The 20,720-nt window shown below is 40.9% G+C and overlaps 1 protein-coding gene and 1 long non-coding RNA gene across 3 annotated transcripts in view; one reads left to right on the top strand and one right to left on the bottom strand.

Annotated features, from left to right (window-relative positions):
* Positions 1-666: 666 nt before the first annotated feature.
* col9a1a (collagen, type IX, alpha 1a) overlaps positions 667-20,720 on the bottom strand; it is a 21,601-nt gene continuing 1,547 nt past the window's right edge. The window contains exons 2-34 of one of the 2 annotated variants that reach the window (XM_024290247.2): positions 19,814-19,883; positions 19,555-19,720; positions 18,940-19,014; positions 18,748-18,786; positions 18,609-18,671; positions 15,429-15,482; positions 15,265-15,300; positions 15,161-15,184; positions 14,472-14,525; positions 14,336-14,389; positions 14,222-14,254; positions 13,091-13,147; positions 12,975-13,028; positions 12,847-12,900; positions 12,693-12,746; positions 10,912-10,965; positions 10,789-10,842; positions 10,626-10,679; positions 10,491-10,544; positions 9,424-9,477; positions 9,305-9,349; positions 8,935-8,988; positions 8,788-8,841; positions 8,639-8,692; positions 5,662-5,733; positions 4,419-4,454; positions 4,294-4,338; positions 4,162-4,194; positions 2,488-2,634; positions 2,352-2,406; positions 2,079-2,267; positions 1,531-1,608; positions 667-1,206 (exon numbers count right to left, since the gene is read on the bottom strand). In XM_024290247.2, the coding sequence (XP_024146015.1) occupies positions 1,004-1,206; positions 1,531-1,608; positions 2,079-2,267; positions 2,352-2,406; positions 2,488-2,634; positions 4,162-4,194; positions 4,294-4,338; positions 4,419-4,454; positions 5,662-5,733; positions 8,639-8,692; positions 8,788-8,841; positions 8,935-8,988; positions 9,305-9,349; positions 9,424-9,477; positions 10,491-10,544; positions 10,626-10,679; positions 10,789-10,842; positions 10,912-10,965; positions 12,693-12,746; positions 12,847-12,900; positions 12,975-13,028; positions 13,091-13,147; positions 14,222-14,254; positions 14,336-14,389; positions 14,472-14,525; positions 15,161-15,184; positions 15,265-15,300; positions 15,429-15,482; positions 18,609-18,671; positions 18,748-18,786; positions 18,940-19,014; positions 19,555-19,629 (2,061 nt within the window). In that variant the 5' untranslated portion in view covers positions 19,630-19,720; positions 19,814-19,883 and the 3' untranslated portion in view covers positions 667-1,003. The remainder of the gene's footprint in view (positions 1,207-1,530; positions 1,609-2,078; positions 2,268-2,351; positions 2,407-2,487; positions 2,635-4,161; positions 4,195-4,293; positions 4,339-4,418; positions 4,455-5,661; positions 5,734-8,638; positions 8,693-8,787; positions 8,842-8,934; positions 8,989-9,304; positions 9,350-9,423; positions 9,478-10,490; positions 10,545-10,625; positions 10,680-10,788; positions 10,843-10,911; positions 10,966-12,692; positions 12,747-12,846; positions 12,901-12,974; positions 13,029-13,090; positions 13,148-14,221; positions 14,255-14,335; positions 14,390-14,471; positions 14,526-15,160; positions 15,185-15,264; positions 15,301-15,428; positions 15,483-18,608; positions 18,672-18,747; positions 18,787-18,939; positions 19,015-19,554; positions 19,721-19,813; positions 19,884-20,720) is intronic. The other variant, XM_024290248.2, reaches the window with a different exon arrangement.
* LOC112157500 lies at positions 8,835-10,849 on the top strand. Its single transcript, XR_002921164.2, has 3 exons — positions 8,835-9,033; positions 9,292-9,407; positions 10,752-10,849. It is a non-coding gene; the product is annotated as an uncharacterized LOC112157500 (long non-coding RNA).

Below are 20,720 nucleotides of genomic sequence, written 5' to 3'. Positions count from 1 at the left end.
CCCCCCCTCCACGTCCACCAGCCCAGTGTAGAGAAACGGAACGTCTTCCTGTAAGTTTGGATTTTCTCTGACCTCCAGTTTATCAGGAAGGAAGAATTCCTCGAGTCATGTGATCATGTGACCTCATCGCTCTGAGGAATTTGGCCAAAATGGCGCCCTGGCACACATCCGAGCGGCGCCACTATGAACTGAGCTCCTGTGCCTCCAGAACCGGACTTGAGGATTTAGGTGGTGTGAGTCCAAACTTTACTCATGTGAGAGGAACTTTATTTTATACGCTGAAGCTGATAGCCAGCTAAAATATTAGCTAAATGCCAAATTAGCCTAAAAAACTAATTAGCCAAAATAGCTAGCATGTAGCATCTGAGTGAATTTTATTTTATTTTATTTTTCAACTGTGTTTCCATCTTAATGCACCTTTTTCAACACATTTTCTTTTACTGTTTGAAAGTGTTTAAAATGCTGAACACGAATGTTGGTAGAACTCATCAAATGTTTCTCTGAACTGTGAAGAATCCTGAGTTTTATCGGTCACCAGTGTGACGATCTGGAGATCTTTGTGAGTGAAATGTTCTTTAATAAACATCCTGTGTAACAATAAACCCCAAAGAACAAAGAGATCAAACAAACAGACAAACCTTTTCTTGTTTTGTACAAAACATCCCAGAGATTATCAAAATGGTTTTATTCCTCCTTTGTACAACTTGAAGACGTCAAAACTCGATAGAATAAATAATCAGTCACACATGAGGCGCTCCAGGATTTATCCAACAGGTGAAAGCTCATTTGCATATCGACACATTTACATGAACACAGAAACGTCGGAGTTTGGAGAGGAAGGAGTCGGTTGGTTTCATCATAACAGGGATTAATTCTTTCAAAATAAACTTTAAGTTTTACAGTTTCCAGGTGGAAAAGCCTGATCGGGTTTGGTGTCACGCCGACATACCGACCCGGTCTGTGGGTTCTGGTCCCCTCTGGGCGTCTCCTTGAGCTCCGCCCCTCACATCTCATTGGGCCCCTTCATGCCGGACTCCTTGCTAGGGACCTGTAACCCCATGGCCAGGATGCACTGCGACGACTCGCAGTAGCCGTTCTGACCCGGGGGGCCAGGAGGCCCGGGCACGCCGTTGATGCCGGGGGCGCCGCGAGGCCCCCGCTCCCCGTCACGGCCGTGGGTGCCATAAGCCGGCCGGCCGGGGTCACCTGCAGGAGGAACGATGACTTTATCACGAGAAATGCAAAAGGAATCGCCAGATGTTTAGATCTACGGTTCCTCGGATGAAACCAGACCGCCGCCATCATGTGGCGACCCCCCTGACCTCCTCTGAGGTCACCTCCCCTCTCCACATCAGCAGATCTTTCTGCTGCTCCACTTCCTGTCTTCTGTTTAAAAACGATTTTTCTGTGATTCTTTTGGAAATTGAAGCTAAAATGTATTATTTTTAGTTTTAGTCACAACTTCAGTTAGTCGTCTTTAAGCCACAAGTTTTGATGTTTTGCTTGTAAAAGCTGACGTCAGACGTTTACCTGGTAGACCCGGTACCCCTGGTTCTCCTTTGTGTCCTCTCGTCGTGGGTCCTCGGTCCCCTTTGTCCCCCTGGTCACCTGGAGACAAACATATTTAAAAACAATCAGAATGACCATATTTAATGAGATTATACTTTTGTTCACTGAGTTTATTTTTACATAAAGTTGTATCCTGAGATTTTTGGTTGTTTTGCTGGAGTATAAAGTCTCTCATTGATGGTTTTTAATCAGATGAAAAATCAGTTTTTCATGTTTTTGCTTTAGTTTGGACACTTCCTGTCATTGACCTGTAGGGGGCAGTAATACACCACTGAGGTAGACAGAAAACAGATGGATTTGTCATTTCTACTACAAAAACAGACATGTGATCTATTCATATGTTCTATTAAAGTAATATTGAGATTTTAAAACATTTATGAACTCTTTCCTCATGAGGGACTGACATCGTCTAAATTTATGACCTAAATAAAGAAAATAAATAAATAAATTTAGTTTCTTTACAAAGCAGCGTTAAATAAAGCAGAACATAGTGATAGAATTGATCTCACCTTTGGGTCCCTTCTGACCCAGGATCCCGGGTGGGCCCTTCAGACCCGGCAGGCCTCTCGATCCGACGTGACCAGGGAAGCCGTTTGCTCCGGTGGGGCCTGGAGGTCCAGGAGGACCAGGAGGACCCGGGATTCCAGCGATGCCGGACTCAGGTCTGGTCAGACTGGCAGCCAGCTGGGCTAAGTGTTCTGTCACACAGAGGTTCACGTTGGAGGTCGTGATAGAGACGGGTTCTAAGAGATGGCTGTGTGGGACCGGCGGTCCGGACTCACCCTGCATGACCCTCATGCAGACCTGCTTGATGTGGGAGTCTGTGGGCGGCTTTCCCTGCACAGGAACCGGACCGTCAGCCACTTATAACCAAACTGCGATCAGCTGTGATCCTGAAGATCAAATTAACCCTCTCACCGCTTTTCCCTGCACCCCCGGCAGGCCTGGGACCCCCATGTTGCCCTGCATGCCCCGCGGGCCCGGGGGACCCGTCTTGCCCTCTTTGCCCGGCACTCCTCGGCCGCCTTCGGCCCCTTTGTTCCCCGTCTCTCCTGGGGGGCCCGTCTGATGACGAAAGGAAACACACGAGGAAAACACATTTGATTAGAGAGTTTTCTCTGAAATGTGGATTTTTGTTTCTTAGAATAACAAAAGTGGGGAGTTACTCTAATAGGTTGTAGGTAGAGTCACATTCAACCCAGGAGCAACATCTCATGAAATAAACATTTTATTTATACGTTTACTGAACACTAAAACTACATTTTTAAAAACTTTACCACTGTAACTTTTTACTATAATTATGAACTAGATATATATCATTACCTGTGATAACGCTAGTGTGAATGCTGGAAGCTGAATTTGGCTGCTGAAGATGCTGAAATTGATAGCTGAAAAGGCTAAAGTTGATGGCCAGTTAAAATATTAGCTAAATTCCTAAATGCCTAAAAAACTAAAAAAAAAAAACTTAGGTTAGCCAAAACAGCTAGCATGTAGCTGAAAAAAATGCTAAACTTCAAAATATCCACAAAAACAGAAAAAAGCCAAAACAGACAGCATGTAAATATTAGCTAAACTCCAAAACAGCCTAAAAAACTTAGTAAATGCCAAAATAGTCAAAAAAGCTATCAGAATGCTAATTTTTAAAACTTTAAAACTGTAATTTTTTAACATAATTATGAATAATAAAAATTCAGGAATATTATTCCAGAATAAATCAACTTAAACCTTAAATAACTTTCAATATTTTACTCTCCATAAAAATATATTTTGTCAAAATTATACAAGTTAGAAATAAGATAACATCGGGTCATTAATAACAATAAAATGATCTGGAGGGCCGGATCGAATTACCCGGGGGCCGGATCCGGCTCAGCAATAAATAAAAATATTTATCATATTTTTAACCCTTTAACACCTGAGCCGTTGTCGAAGCTTAAACACAAAATCTTTAACGTACTTCAACTTTTCAACTGTTAACACGATCATTCCAGACGATTCTGAAGGAGAAAAGCGTCTCGTATTCACGGCTGAAAAGTTGCAGTAAATCAAAGAACTTAAACTGGAGCTCCAGTGTTAATAATTAAATAAAAATGAGTCTGGATGATGGAACCACCTCCGTTTTTTACAGTTTTGACCGTCTATCATGGGGTTGATGCGTCACAGAAGTCATCAGTCAAAATAATCTGATGGTTTTTGGTCTTTACAGCATCTCTGATTCCTGTTTCAGAACAATTCCAGTCACTTAGAGTGACTTTTAAATGTTTTAATTTTCTGGATTTTCCTGCTGCCTCTGTTCACTCATTTAAGGCGGGAATCTTTCTTTTTTTATGCTAATTCATGACGTCTTTGAAACAAACTCCCGATCGTAATTGTTATTTGTCCTCAGTTCATCTGCAGACTGACGGATTTCACATTAAAATCACTTTCAGTTTTTCATCCACTTCCTGTCAAACTGCAGATTCAGTCAGAATCTCCGAGGTTAATCTTAAGATCCTCCTAAAGAGATTTTTCTTCCATTTCCGGCTCATCGTTCCACCTGAACGGAGTGACTTAAGGAAGAACTTGAGTTTTAAATCAGAGAATCAAACGTACCGATCCTTTCTCACCCGGCTCTCCTTGATCCCCCTGAGGAAGAACGCGACACGTTAAGACGGTTTTTAACCTCTCCTCTTCATGATTTGACCCTCAGCCCCTCATCCCCGCTGACCGCTGCAGGTCACTCACCACGTCTCCTCGGTCTCCTGGCGTCCCCTCAGCTCCTGGAGGCCCCTTTGAGAAAGACAGTTTCGGTTTTTGAATCAGGTCCGAGTCCTCAGCACCTGTGCTGACTCGCAGCGTCATGAACGTACCTGCTCTCCCTTTGGACCGTTCAGACCAACTCCCCCCTGAAAGACAAACCATGACGTCATGGAGGGAAGAATGAGCATCAGATCTAAAGGCTTTAAAGTTCCTGTCGCTCATCTTCACAGCCGGAAGTTCTTCATGATTTTATTCAAGTCCCGACTTCTCTGCACTAATATTTATTCAGTATTTTTTATTTGAACAGGTTGCTAATTATTTTTTCTCCTCATAACAACAATATTATTAAAGGAAAATATAAACATCCCAAAATCAGAATAACTGATAAACTGCAGCTAACGCTGGAGTTCAAATCCATATTACAAATAAAGAAATAAGAACCACTAAATTCAATTTGTTTTAGTGAAATTCATACTTTTACTCTTGGAAGTATCTGCACTCTAAAGCTACGTTCACACGGGGCACCCCCCCCCCCTCTGTTGAGTTCATTCCATCATCTTTATGTTTCAAACCTCACATATTTTCTCAAAATCTTCCTGAAATCGAACCGGATTCAGAACACGGCAAACACCGGTTCTTGGTCAAAATCTAGCCTACGGAGTTCACACTGCACAAGCAGGGAGGGGCTTCTTCTTCTTGCTCATTTTCTACTGTTTTCCGGCACTTCACTGCCCCCTACAGGTGGATGAGACTCGGTGTAAATCTGGTGAATCTCGCTCCAGGCTTTTCCTTTCACGGCTCTGTTCTGATATACGAAACACTTGATGTCATCGGACACAAACCGATATTATTTATTTCTTCTTCATGATCATTTTTCTAACGGTTGGGACGCCATCCATATGTTAGTACAGAATCTGAGTCCCTAAGTGATTAAAGTTTGACCGGGTCCAACTTTCTACACGCGCTCAAAGGCCGTCTGTTTTGTACATTGAGTCCATTGATCAATTCTCCTCAGTGTGAAGTGACATTGAGTTTGGAGCACCACAGGGTTCTGTACTTGGACTCCTCCTTTTTCTGATTACATTTTTGTGTTTCAAACCTCACATTCATGAAAATCTTTCTGAAATATAACCAGATTTTTGAGGTTTCTCCTCGTAGTTTCTGAGTCACATGGTCACCGTGACAGTATTAAAGCTGGCCCGTTTAGTCGGAACCACGAGGAGAACTCTTGAACTATCGAAATCCTGAAGTGTTGGGCGTTTGAGAGCGAGCCGGGGGTACAGCGTCCATCAGGACGACTCGTCTGTGCAGTCATCACCGCTTCATGCTAAGCTGAAGGTCAGCGTGGATTACCCGATCTCCCTTCTCGCCTCGATAACCAGCCGGTCCAGGAAGTCCCGGAAGACCCGGATCTCCTTTGGTTCCCTGTTTGAAACACAGACGGTGAAGAACAGAGACGATTCAGAACCAGAACCCCTCTGTTTCCTCACAAACCCGACCATTTTCATCAAAACATGAACCTCTACTGCATCTGAACACAGATTATAGCCCCCCCCTCATATCCACATACCCCCCCTCAGAAGAGTCGGGGGTATGTGGGCATTCCTGGGGAACAGAGGTTTCTTTCAGGGCCTCCCCGCCTCCTTTCCTGCCCCGATTCTCCCCGGAGTTCTTGGAAAAGGAGAAGCTGTAACAGGAGGCCATTCATGCTTCTTCTCTGGAGGATCTGAGACTTTACAGCAAAGATTGATGAATAAAAACACATCAGTCGTCCCAGACGTTTGTCCTCAGGAGCTGGACGGGTCCAGTGGAGCTGCTGGGCAGGTTTGGGGGTCAGAAATCAGCTCACAGGTCTCGATTCTCTGGGACTCTTCCTGCTTTTAGCTCCTCCCCCATGTTTTCCCCTGAACTCGCCATCAGTTTTCAACCTCATTTCTCTAATCACTTGTTTACATGAGACGGGTTCCTTTGAATGGTAAAGTGGGACTTTTTCCAATTTAATGGAACATTTTTACTTTTTTTTTTCACTGAAAATGTGAGAAAAAAATGTGATTTTTTCAATTTTAAATCATGCAAAATGGTTGAATTTCTATTGTATCAAATATTATATCTGGTCACACTAAGACGGCGTCAGAATCGATCTGTAGCCGTGAGCGGTAATCGTAACTTTTGCCGGTTGCTTAAGCAAAAAGTTCCTTAACTTTTGGAAAACCTTTCAAAATGATATTTTAAAACCTTTTTAGAACTCTCAGCTTTCACGATCTTAAATTAGAACAAACTTTAACGTTTTTTAATGTGAATCAGCTGATCGGAGGCGTTTCTTTCCTCCGTTACAGGGAGTGTCACAGAGAAAAAACTGTAAAAAGGGTCGAGAAAAGAGAGAAGAAACAGGAAAAAGGTTGAAAGCTTAAAACAATATTTTATTGCGGCGGCTCCGGCAGGGGGAGGGACTTCCAGCTATTACATTTTGGGCGCCATATTTTTACTCTGTAGCCAGATTCTCTTGGATTTCTTCTTTTGTTTTCTTGGATTTCTTTGATGACTTTGTGACTCCCTCTCCTGTTTACATGAGTCTGGCTTCATTTGATGGTAAAATGTGACTTTGTCCACTTTTAATGGAGCTTTTAATTGAAATTTTTAACTGAAAATTTGAAAAAATGTTGATTTTCCTATTTTAAATCATGCAAAATGGTTACAGTTTATGATATCAGACATCAGAAATCTTGAATCTTATAAAAATAAACTTGAAAAATGTATAAACAAAATAAAAATTTTTTAAGAAAAACTAAATATTGGATGATAGAAAGTTATAAAGATTCTGAATCAGTTTGAATGTCTCATCTGGAAAAAGTGGATCATTGATTCTGATAGATCTTTAACTAGAAGATACTTTTTCTCTCCTTTGTTAAATTTTTCTTTGATTCAGGAAAAATCCCTTTCTGATCATATTTATTGTGGTTTCGATCTTTTCAAAATAAAACTAGTTTAAAAGGAAATCTTAAATAAAGAAAACTTTTTCAATCCTATGATAGTGAACTCTAGACCATTTTGGTTCTGGAATTCGCTGTGATATAGTTTAAAGTGCGGTTTAGGTAGAGTTTGGAGTTCCACAGGGTTTTGTATTAGGACCTCTCTTTCTTTTACAGGTTCAATCATTTCTCACCATCAAGGTGTGTTTTAGTAAACCCCTCCATGCAGATTTATCTACGTCCTTCTGGTCACTTGAGGGATTTCAGTCCAACATGTAAAAACATGAAAATGTTTAACAGATTTTTGATGAACGTTATTGTAACTGAACTGCATCCATGAACTGGATCTCTCTGAGATGAAACATTTTCCATAAATTTGATTCTCGTTTCTGAAGAATCTTAAAGCGTTCAGATGGATGATCAGTTTCTGCTCCTTAGTCGATCGGTTTTCACCGATCAGATATTCAACTTTTTTTAACCTGTTTTGCATCATTTTTAGTTCATTTAAGTTTATTCTGACACACATATTTTTTGTTATTAATTATAAAAGAAGAGAAAGTGATCTGGTACTGAAATAGGATGATTAAAGTTATGAGTAGGGTACAAAAACAAAAAAAACAATTTGGACGTGAATGTTTTTTGCTTTACTCATACTGGATAATAAACCAAACCTCTAAACTCAAACATTTACTATAACAGAGGAGTGTTCTCATTATAATCAGCTTTTTAACCTTTTTAAGTTGCTAAACTATCGTTTCTGTTATAGGTTATAAAATCAGACCCCACAGTTCCACAAAATGTCAAATATTGAGTAGATTTTGTTTGGAATTCTGTTTAGAATCAAGTTGATCTAATTTTACATTTAATTATTTCTATTTTCTCCAAAGTCTTTTAGCTCTTATTAACTGCAAACTTTCATATTTGAGTTGAACAGTCGCTGAGCACCAAAAAACTGAGGGAAAAATGATCTTATTATTATTTTTATTCAATATTGTATTATTATTTGTATAGTATTATCATTACTATATGATTATTATATGATTATTATATTATATTATATTATATTATATTATATTATATTATATTATATTCTTATTTTCTGTCTCGGAACAAAAATAATCTTACTAAGGAAGTTTTTCAACAGAAAAATATTATTAATTTAAAAACATGTTTTAGTGACTAACATTGTATTTATATTCAAATAAGAATTCCTAGTGGGGGGTTTTCTGATTTTCTGATGTAGATTTTTCTTTCTTTTTTTTTTTTAAAGAAAATATAACTTTATGTTATTTTTATGGTGTTGTGTTTTTGTAGTGTGATGGATTCTGGGACACGACTCCCCTCCGATGATCGGGTCTTACCCGGGCTCCTGGGGGTCCTGGAGGTCCCTCAGCTCCTCTCTCTCCACGCTCGCCCTGAAACCAACCATGAAGGAAATTGTACATTACATTTTTCCTAAATTTTGGATTTCTAAGTTTTGTGCTCTGCATGAAACTCAGCCCAGACTCACGGGTCCTCCTCTGGGTCCAGACGGTCCCACCTCTCCCTGATCGCCACGTTCCCCCTAGAAGCAGATGGAACATTCCAGGTTCGTTCAATAAAAATGCTCTCTTCTCCTTCCCGTCTTCTGCAGGAACCTCCATGGTGTCTCACTCACTTGTTTCCCTGGAGGTCCCATCAAACCCACGACTCCTGGATCTCCAGAGTTTCCCTGAAGACAAAGAAGAAGATTCAAATTCTGACGATAAATCTGCAGGTGGACATCCTTCTCTCATCTTCAAGAACAAGTTGTCATTTGGATTGTCTTTTTTTTTAAATAAAATAAACAATCTGTTTTTCTCACTGGATGCATCCAAATCTTTGATCAGAAACTGGTTTGACTTTCACCGCTGCATCTTCTTTTCTTTTAAAATCTGATTTTTGTGGGTTTTGTATTAATAAAAACATTTTTTTTATTTTATTTATGAATATTTATCTTCACTTTTTCTCATTTCGACTCCTCCGGTCGCTGCAGGAAGACCTCGTACCTTCACACCGCCGTGTCCCTTCTGGCCGTACGCGCCGGGCACCCCCTGAAGGAGAATCACATCAAGCATCAAACCGAATGTGGAGCTGACGGCTGGAGCAGAGGTCAGAGGTCACTCACGGGAAGACCCTGTGGGCCGGAGTCACCTGGAGCCCCGCTTTTCCCCGTGACGCCCTGAAAAGAAGAGAAAAGCAGCATTTATGTTGTTTATTAACCCTTTAACACCTGACACTGTAATTTGCTGTAACTTTTAACCGTTAACATGATCATTCCAGTAGATGGTGAAGGAGAAAAGCGGCGGTTCCGCCGCTTTTCTCCTTCACAATCTACTGGAATGATCGTGTTAAGTTACAGTAAATCAAAGAAATTGTAAGAAATTTCTGAACTTTTGTTAATTGATACGTTTTTTTGTCTCAGAGAAAACCCAAATCACTAGAATACCATCAGAAAGCTCATGAGAAAGTGTTCGGTCCACCCCCGCACTTCTGAGGCAATGGAATGTTCCAGTAAGCTAGCAAGCTAGGAGCTAGCAAGCTAGGAGCTAGCAAGCTAGGAGCTAGCAAACCAAGACTTTTCAGAGATAAAAACAAACAAAAGTAACATGAAGGTCTGTAGTGTGAAAAAAACAAAGGTAAGGAGACTTTGACCATAAATGAGCATGTTTGGTGTTTATTATAATGAAAAAATTAGCATGAAAGGAAGACATTTGTTCCTGAAGTAAAACAGGAAATAGAACCACAGAATTATGAGAAATAGTCAAAATATTTTGAAGAGAAAATGGTAAAACTGTTGTAAAAAAAAAAAGGTCAAAATTTCTGGAAAATAAAATCACAAAATTCCGAGGGGAAAAAAAAATCACAATTGTTTTACTGAATTAGTTTTTTTTTTTTTTTAATTACAACTTTTTAGATCCTAAATTCACAATTTGATGACTTTTTCTTCACATTTTTATGAGTTTATCCTCATATATTTATACATTTAATTTATTCCATGGTGGCTCCAATGCTCCATAAGGAAATTAGAGAAAGGGCAACAATGGTCGGGGCAGAAAATGGTAATTTGAGAATTTTTCTTTTTAATTGAACTCTTGAATTATTTTTCTCCTTTAGAATCTGCTGGAATTTTCTTTTTAACGGTTGAAAAGTTACAGTAAATCAGAGAACATAAACAGTGAGAACAGAACTTACTTTGGACCCGGGCAGGCCCGGTATTCCCTCACGACCATCAGGACCCGTCAGACCCTGTGAGGAACAAACATGGATCCAGACTTTGAATATAAATCAGGTTTATTTTAAATGTCGGTAACAGGATGAAAGTCTCACAGGTTCTCCTTTGGGGCCCGGAACTCCTCTGATTCCTGCAGGTCCTGGTTCCCCCTGTGGAGATCAGATCAGCTAAAAAATAATCTGTGATACATTTTAATAGTCACAATGAATTTGAATCTCCAGAAGCTTCGGGCTTTGACTTCCTGATCCAATCTCTTACGGATGCTCCTGACGGTCCGGCCTCGCCCACGGCGCCTCTTTGACCCCGATCCCCCTGAAACACGTCAGCATCCGTCAGCCGTCTGAGTCACGGTGCTGTGAGGATGTAAAGATGCTCGCTCACCGGCTCTCCCTGGACGCCCCGAGGGCCGGCGTCGCCAGGTTTTCCTCGCGGTCCCTGTTCAGGACGACAGCAGAGGATGAAGGGAAACGTCTAAGACGAAATGAGTCGCTCAAAACAATAAAACCTATTTACTTAATCTAATTTATCTCTAAGCTAAATTTCATATTCATAAATGTAAATAAATATAATCATTCTCTTAAAATTCTGCAAATGTAAAAGCTATTAAAATCTGTATGCTACTTGAAAGTTTGGTTTGGAGGATTGGTAAATCGTCTGGCTCTTTTATGTTCAATTTTGTGATTTGTTATTGTGCTCTGAACTCTGATCTTATTTTGTTTTCTCTTTTGTCATTTACTGCTCTTTTTGTTGGCCCTCTTCTTCATTTTAGTTTCTTTTTTTTGTGTTGATGTACGTATCTTAAGTTTTTTTAAAATAAATATTTAACAGAAAATGTTAAGAAACCTCTTTGGACCCAAGTGTCGTGAACTTTATTTTGAAATTAAAGTTAGTAAACAGCAGTTAAAGGCTCAAACTTTATTAGTTTTCATTTTCCTTTAAAATGGAAATGTATCTATTCAAACGACTTAAATGTTTTATTTTATCATATTAATCGACTTTTTTAAAGCCTCCTAATTTTTCTCGAGACTTTTCCTCTATTATTCCCCTTTTATTTTGAAAATTCAATTAACCTTATTTGTAACTTCTTTCAATTTTACCGTCATTTTCCAAACGTTCCTCTCTGTTTCTCAACGCCTGATTTCTCCTGAAACCCTCACTATGACTATAATAATAAGTTAATAGATTACTTTGTTATATTTAATTTGGATCTGTCGGATCACTCCAGCTTTCGGAGTAAAGTCGGATCACTCCAGCTTTCAGAGTAAAGTCGGATCACTCCAGCTTTCGGAGTAAAGTCGGATCACTCCAGCTTTCGGAGTAAAGTCGGATCACTCCAGCTTTCGGAGTAAAGTCGGATCACTCCAGAGCGTTCCTGATTCCTGCTCCGGTTCCATCGTCACTTTTGATCAGAGATCTGGAGGATCCGGAGCCAAAGTGGCTCTTTTATCGCTCCATTGTGGTTTTTTGGCTTTAAAGAAAAATTCTGACAGGTTGAATCTATAAAGGTTTGGTAGTTTTTGATGATTTTTTATGGTCCTGCTTTCATCATCTTTTACTCAAAGCGTTCCTTTAGGACATTTAGGTCTTTACTTTATTTCTGCATTAGAAATCCACCTCTGAGTTGTGAATGTTGGCGTGGGATAAGCCTGCCCCCTCTTCCCATCGCCCTAAACTAAGAGCTCTGTTTACGTGCTGTCCTGCTAGCTTACAGCCCGTCACAAGCTAACGTTAGCGGTGCAACAAAAATGGGGATCAATATCGTTTCTATTCAGACGTACAGTTCTGATCCAGATTCCAGCTCAGACCAGGACAACAAAGACGTTCATGGATCTGTTTGTCTGTGAGTGGATGATCAGAATGGGGCGGAGCTAGGAGACTGTGGCCCCGCCCAGATTTATTTGTCAGCTGCTCTTAAATCACATCAATTTGACCAAATAAATACTCAGAAATTGAATTTTTCAGCTTAATTTTCTAAAGAACATGTTACATGTTTGATGTCCACAAACACATAAACGATGTATTTTTCTTAAGTGGGACTTAGTGGTTCTGGTCTGTAAGAAACTGGACCAAACGCCTCGTTTTGAGGTAAAAGTTCCTGATCTCCAGAATGAAACAGACTGAAACTGAAGCGTATTTTGGAGGGTTTGGGATGAAACTCTCACCCTGTCACCTTTGGAGCCCATTATTCCTGGAAGGCCTCTGGGTCCTCCTGGACCCTAAAATTACTCAGCAGAAAGAAGAGAGTCAGTATGTTTGTTTTTATGGTCAAAATGTCGATTAGAATGAAGTCTAGAAACTGTGATGAAAGTTTTTTACTGGTAATCCTTGAGCTCCAGTCTCTCCGGGTGGTCCTTGTTCTCCTTCCACGCCCTGTTGGAGATAAAAACTCAGTTAACGAGGAAAAAGGTGACGACCTGGTAAGGGTTCATGGGGTCAGAGGTCACCTTGTGTCCTTGTCGCCCGGGCTCTCCGGATTCGCCCTTCGCCCCTTTGTGACCCTGCCAGAAGAGGCTCAGACGTTTGAAACAGGAAGATGCTTCACCTTTCCAGGTGGACTCACCTTCATGCCGGGGAGTCCGGAATATCCCGTCAGGCCGGAGGGGCAGGCGCTGGGGCACTGAAAGACACACGGAGAAGTTCTTCCAGGTGACGTTTGGTGTGGAGACTCCACATGCTGCAGACCTTGTCCTGAACCTCTGACCTCACGGCTCAGCGTCCTGCATCTCCGACCCAGCAGAACCAGAACTTTTGCGGCTCTGCGTCTGATGCTACATCTCTTCTAGAACTAGAGCAGCTTTTCTAACCTCCTGCAGCATCATCGCTCCAGGATGCAGAAGTCTGTCTTCTAGCTGCTCCCTCTAGGGGGCGCCACAGAGAATGATCCTCCATATAAAACCTTCTTCTCTTCATCTTCTCGCTCTCACCAACCGCCCTCATGAGCTCAGAATTCGTCTGACAACTCTGGACTTTGATTTTTTTATTTTTATTTTATTTATCCTGGAGGATCCATGAAGTCAAATTTAGACACTTTTTATGTATTTGTTATTTTTTACTTTTTTATTTTTGTTTTTTTTCCCCCAAACTAAGAAAATAGTTCTTTGTTTCTCCGGGGTTAGTTTGGGTTCGTGACCTAAAAGGATCCTTAAACTCAGCATCACCTCTGAAAAACATCTTGAGTTCATCTGAACAGAGATTCAGTTTTCAGGGAGATGAAGCTTCCAGAAGTTTACTGTCAACATTTACTTAAGTAACTATTTTAAACGGTTGAGCACATGGTTGAACACACACCAGAGTCTGAAGGTTTCTGCTAAAACTTTGATGTGATTCAGTCCAGAAGAAAACAAAGTCAAAGTTAACTTCTGTTTGTTTATTTGTTTGTGAATATTTGTTTTTGCTTTTGGTTTTTAATTGATGTTCTTTTCATTTCGTGAATCCCCTTGTGCTCCAAATGCGTAAAAAATACTTTATAAATGAAGCTTGATTTGACGGATTTAAATCTGATTATGAACAATTTTAAGGGAAATTGTCTTTTTTTAAAATAAAACCTCCTTAAAAACTGTTTTTCTGTTTCTCATCTTTCCGTCTTTAATTTTATTTTGGAATCTGTTTGCATTTGTGGTGGAATTTTCTTCTTCTGGTTTCACAGCTGATGGATGTTTGTTTGTGTAAATAAATAAACAAACGCACTCACCGGGGATTCTCCGTTGTAGACCGCTGGAGGTCCCTGAAAACAAAGAGGCGGAGCTTAAACCATCCCTGCTGAATGAAGACGTCTCCCTGAATGTTGACGGTGAGAGGGTCTTACCCGAGGACCGACCAGACCACTAGGACCAACTTGACCCCTCTGACCCCTGGCTCCCTGTGACAAAGCAGACATGTTATCCGTCAAGGCCACGCCCCCTCCACTGGAGGTGTGGTGACGGTCTGGGGGATGTACTCACTGGAGGGCCGGCCCGTCCCATTTCTCCTGGGAGCCCATCGGTACCGGGAATGCCCTGGAGACAGGAGACGAGGTAGAAACAGAACCTGTTCTGTGGCGTCACCTCTGACCCTCGACCTTCTGACCCGGCTCAGTTCCTCCTGAGTCCTGTAGGGGGCGCTGCGGGATCTCAGGCTGGATTTTACGGAGTTTGGATCGGATTTGGATCGTGGGTTTGGACTCTTCTGACAGCTCCTTCTGCTGAGCTGTCAGAGGTAACCTGGAGGGTGATCAAGGTTACCTCTGACAGCTCCTTCTGCTGATCTACCACATATCACCTGGATCCTTCTGCTGAGCTGTCAGAGGTAACTTGGAGGCAGATCCAGGATAAGATTTGATCTCCTCAGAACTCCTCAGAATCCAGGAGGAGGTGTGGAAGTAAGTTGAGTCTTCATGACATGGACCTGTGGAGGGTATGAGGTGGGCGGAGCCTGCCTCATTTTCTGATTGTTTCTCTGCTCGCTGATGCATCATGTGAGCTGTCAAAGTTCACATTTGAAGGATCTTCTTCACAACAGATCAGCTGTTCAAAAACCTCTTTCACTGCCGAGGTCGTCTCCAGAGAAAGTAAGCAACTTCAAGAAAACTTCTTCCAGATTGTTCTCCGCCCCCATCCCCCACCCCCCATGAAGCCTGATCAATCATACTCACGTCAAGCCCGTCGGGTCCAACACCCTGTGAAGGACAAATTCATCTTCTTCATTCTCTCAAAGCTTCTCTTCTTTATGGATCATTCCAAACACAGTTCTACTCACAGGCTCTCCAGGAGGTCCTCGAGCTCCAGGTTCTCCCTGAAACCCGAGAAAAGAAAGATGATCTTAGGCTTCAAATGTGACGAAGATGTGACGTTAATGTGGAACCAAAACCGAGTTTCTGCTTCAACAGATTCAACTGGATGTTTTTAAAACGAAAAACTCACTTTTGAGCCTTTTTTTCCAACTGGACCTGGATCTCCAGGAGGTCCTACGGGTCCCTGCAAGACATAAAAGATCAGAAACTTTAGTCTGTTTTGATTTATGAAACAAGAAAAAAGTCTAAAAAAATTCCAAGATGTTTAGTTTTTGTAAGATTAAAACTCCGATTTTGTGTAAATGTGGATCATTCTTCTCAAGTTTAACCACATTTTATTTTTAAAACAAAATAAATAATCACATATGACCTAAAGTAAAACTTTACAAATGTTTAAAGGAAAAAACAATCAAGGACTATTTCCATGTTTTGAAAAACTAACATTTTTATAAAGAGAGTCGCCTGCAGCTACAGGATCTTAATCACATTTTCAGGTCATCAGAAAATCTTGAAATGTGAAGTGAAAACATCTGCTGTGACTCAAAGAGCTGCTCGGGATTCTGGGATTAGTTTCCAACAGCTGAGTTCATGAATCCCATCAGATTATAAAGGTCATGAAAGTTCACAGCTGCTCCAGGAAAACAGGAAGAAATGCAGAAAAAACTCGTCAATCAAATCAACTCCAAAGCACAGCGGAGGAGGAATCATGGTTGGGAACTGTGTCGCTCAGCCGAAGACTAAGTCCTCTGAATTCTGAACGTGTCCGGCTGAATCCTGGTCAACAGCTGCCCAGTGATCCGAGTGCAGACGCTAATCCACAGCAGCCGAACAGAATCAACGAGTCAAAGTCCAGGTTTGACTGAAATGCTGCGGCGGAGCTTAACGAGCCTAACGAACTTAACGAACCCCCACGAGCCTGACTGGACAAAGGAAGGAGGAAAACTATGGAGCTCAATCAGGGCCAATATCATCTGAAACGCAAATAAAACAACTTAAAACAAATACGGTGTTTTAAAATATCCGGGAGTTTTTGTTATTCTAAAATAAACGTCATTATTTCCAGCTTCAACTGTTCTGCTTTTTAGGTTTCAAAGCTAAAAATTTCAGTTTAGAAACTTAGTTTTCAGTTTCCAATCTTTTTTTTTTCCAGTTCTGAATCTGAACATTTTAGTTTCAAAACTTTTGGCCCGTTGCGGCGCGTTGGAGGGGAGCTAAAAAAGAGTTAAAGCTGAAAAAAGATTTAAAACTGAAAAAAAAAGTTTGAAATTTGAGTTTTGAACCTTAAAAACAGAACATTTGAAGCTGAAAATAGTAATAATAATAGTCAATAATATTGGCAACAATTTAGCTCCATAGAAAACTCTGATGTTTTCCTCAAAGAAAGTCTTTGTTTTAACCAAACGGAGAAAAACCAGCAGATGGAAGCTGCTCATCACTGACTCTAAACCTGAAAAGATCAGCAACATACATTTTGGGTGTTTTTCTACCATTTTGTCAAAGTGGTTTTTCAGAGTCTCTGGACCAACGGTTAATCAAATCATAATGTTTAAGTTGTCTTATTTTCAAAGCAGAGCTCTTTTCATTATGATTTTGCAGTTTTTAGTCAGATTTTAAAAAACTGTTGTTTTGAAGGGACATAGTTTCTGCAGAGCAGCAGGAATTCATTAGAAATTCACATCTGAGTTGTGGGCGGGACCATTGGCGAGGAGTAAGCCTTCCCACTTCCCATCATCCATCTGTTTCCAGGTTCTCCTGCTAGCTTACAGCCCCTACAAGCTAACATTAGCGGTGCAACCAAACAGGCTAGCATCATCAGAGCTATCCAGACGTACAGCTTTGATCCAGATCCAGTGTAGATTATTAAACGAAGACGCCCCATTCTGACGGATGCATCAGAAAAGGGCGGAGCATGGGGCTTGCAGCGTATATTCTACGTCAAATGTTTTTCCAATGGGACTTTTTCTCCTGATTCATAAAGATTTGAGTAAAGAAATCCTCAGAACTGCTGTTTCAAACTTAAACTTTAAACTTACCATCGGCAAAGGGGGCTGGGGGCCCAACACTTTTGGGGGCCATCAGCTGAAGACTTAAAATGTTTGTAAAATTATTTTCATGGCCATCATTTTTTGACTCTGCCAGTAAAACAAACAAAAAAATTCACCGAGATAGTATGAGAAAGTGAAGGTCGTTCATCCTCCCCCGTAAAACTGCAGCAATGGAATATTCCGTCGACAGCAAGTTAGCTAGCTGAGAGGCTTTTTCAAGAGTTTCAAACTTTTTTGCGCACTTGTGCAGCGTGCTAGCTCATATGGCTTTTGTTTAGGTTTTAAGGCTAATTCTGAGTTAAGCTAGTCTTTTAGCAACATGCTAGTTTTTTGGACTAATTCTGTTAAGGTAATATTTTAACAGTGTGCTAGCTGTTTTGGCTAATTTGGCATTACTGAGGTTTTTAAGGCTATTTCTGAGTTAAGCTAGTATTTTAATAGTGTGCTAGCTTTTTTGGCTAATTTGGCACCCTCTAAGGGTTTTGGGGCTTTTATGAGGTAAGCTAACATTTGAGCAAAATGCTCAAAATGCATCTACTGAGGTTTTGGGCTAATTCGGACTTCATACCTTTACGCTTTTTTAAAATTTCCAGAACTTTTTTCAAATTTTCGAGAAATTCTGCAAATAATTTCTTCACTTAATGCAATATCTGCAACTTTAAGTCCTTTAGCTATTTTAGAAGTATGCAAATAGTGTTAGCATTTGTACATTTCTTCAGTGATTCGACTGACCTATTTAAATGTTGCTTTTATGAATACAAGTTTTTCTTGAATTGGATTTCTGTACGAATATGTTGAGTATTTTCTTTTGTTCTGCTCGTTTTTCTTTCTATTGAATAACACAAAATCTAATCTCCCTACGAGCCAAGACTCAGTCCTGATGATTTTGTCCATAAATGCTGCAGATCTTTAGCAGGTTTCCTGCCTGCGGTCCACCTGAAGCTCAGGAGACAGAAGGCGCAGTGTGAGCGCCGCCTCTCCCAGCATGCACCTCTTTCCTGTCGGCCGTCGCCACACAAAAAGAGCTCTGTTCCTGTCAGGAGGACATTCGAGACGCTCCTCTAAATAGCCGGATTGATTTATTCTAGGGATCTTTTTCTCCCTCAGCAGTTTTTCCAAGTGGAGGCCAAGACAAACTGTCCGCACAGCAGCTGATCTGATCTGAATCTGCAGCTCAGATCCCTCAGAGCTCAACCCGCTGAGACCGTTATCCTGCAGGACGTGTCAGAACCAGAACGCTCATCAGAGCTCAGGCTTTGACTCACATCTGCGCCTGGAAGGCCGGCTTTCCCTGGAGCTCCGTCTCTCCCATCGTCTCCATCCAGACCCTGAAAGCAGAAGATTCTGAACTGAATCTGAACTTCTGCCTCCATGAAAGCTTTCTTCCTCAGAATGTGGACTCACTGGTGGACCAGTCACTGTGGAGTCCACTCCTCTTTCACCCTGAAAGGAGATTTCAATAAGAAAAGACACCGTGAGCCACAGCTTCATTAAATGACCTCCAGAGAGCTCTGAAAACATCAGAGTTATTTCTACCGTGACCTTCGGGGTGCAGAAGAAACAAAACTCCTCTCAATAATGAATGCTCAGACTCACGTCGATTCCATCCACTCCGGGTACGCCAGCCACACCTGGGGGTCCTGGGGGGCCTCTGGGTCCTGTGGGGCCTCTCTTTAAAACAAACACAAATAAGACTTTCCCCAGTTTTCATCAGAAATGCGTCTGTGAGCGCCGCCGCCGCCGCTGCTGCTGCTCACACAGAGGCTCTTTGTGGGTCAAGAAACCAAATCTGGACCCCCAGTATGAACGTCCTGAGTCAGAACATGTGTTCAGATTACCTCTGCCAGGTGTGCACACTGACATGGAGTGGCTGCTTGGATTAAACACCAAAAAAAGTCATTTGAAAGCCTACATTTTATGAAAATAAATCTCCTTAAATTTGTTATAAAACTTTTGTTGTTTTGCTTGTTTGATTAAATTTCAGTATTTAACTTAATTGGCTTTTTCTAAGTTTAGACTGACGGCAGATTGTAGTTTTGGATTAGTCCGGTGATCTTATTCACCCCAGAAAAAAATGAAAAGAGAGAACAACCTGCTCTTAACTTCAAATAAACCTGAGAACTCAAAAGATTTCAGATTATTGAACCATTTTCATGCAAATTCAGAGCTACAGAGAGTCTCTGATCTCCTTCAGAAACATTTATGTCTCACCTGAGCCGAGCAGATCAGCACCGCCTGCAGCAGGAGAACCAGCACAGACTCTCTGCAGATCCTGGAAGGAGCCATGGTCCCAAAAATCCCAACTTTCCTCGTTCAGACGGGGGTCCTCGGACTCTCCACCTGCCAGCGTCCCCCCGACTGAAAGCGCCGCTGCCTGCTGGAGGAGGAGGAAGGAGAACCCGATTACTCCTGATCCGTGGGAGGGGTTCTCTCAGTTCACAGGGTGGGGGCTCAAGCGCCTTTCAGTCACCATGAAGGTAAATCTGAGGGACAGATCCAGTGGATGAGGATAGGGATCACCATGACAACCAATCAGTAGCCTAATGAGCACAAAACAAAGTAAAACAACATGGGGAGAAATTAGGCAAAATGAACATTTTGAAATGTTTCAATGATGTTTATATTTATGTGCACCTTTCTGTACATCCAAGAACGAATCACAGAAAAAAACTATACCACGTGTGTCAAAGTCAAGGCCCAGGGGCCGGATCCGGCCCTCCAGATCATTCTATTTTATTGCTATTAATGACCCGATGTTATCTTGGGCTCATTTCTAACTTGTATAGTTTTGAAAAAACATATTTTCAGAGAGTAAAATATTGAAAATGATTTAAGGTTTAAGTTGATTTATTCTGGAATAATATTCCTGCATTTTTATTATTCATAATTATGTTAAAAAGTTACAGTTTTAAAGTTTTTAAAATTGGTATTCTGCTAGTTTTTGGACTATTTTGAAGATCAGGTAATATTTCAGCTACATGCTAGCTGTTTTGGCTAATTTAGGCATTTTTTTATGTGTTTCGGGCTATTTTGAAGTTTAGCTTTTTTCAGCTAAATGCTAGCTGTTTTGGCTAATCTAAGTTTTTTGTTTTGTTTTTTAGGCTAATTTGGCGTTTAGCTAGTAATTTAGCTGGCTATCAGCATGTTCAGCTATCTGCACCAGCATCTTTAGGGGCCCAATTCAGTTTACAGCATTCACACTAACATTATTACAGGTAATGACATATATACATATATATATATATATATATATATATATATATATATATATATATATATATATATATAGTTCATAAAAATGTTAAAAAGTTGCGGTTTTAACTTTTTGAAAATGTAGTTTCCGAGTATTCAATAAATGTTTATCCTGTTCGGTCCGC

Source organism: Oryzias melastigma, linkage group LG1 (assembly GCF_002922805.2).
Source record: "Oryzias melastigma strain HK-1 linkage group LG1, ASM292280v2, whole genome shotgun sequence".
Classification (NCBI taxonomy): Eukaryota; Metazoa; Chordata; class Actinopteri; order Beloniformes; family Adrianichthyidae; genus Oryzias; species Oryzias melastigma.
The sequence above is the reverse complement of the archived record's forward strand: the minus strand, read 5'-3'. Positions and strand labels throughout refer to the sequence as shown.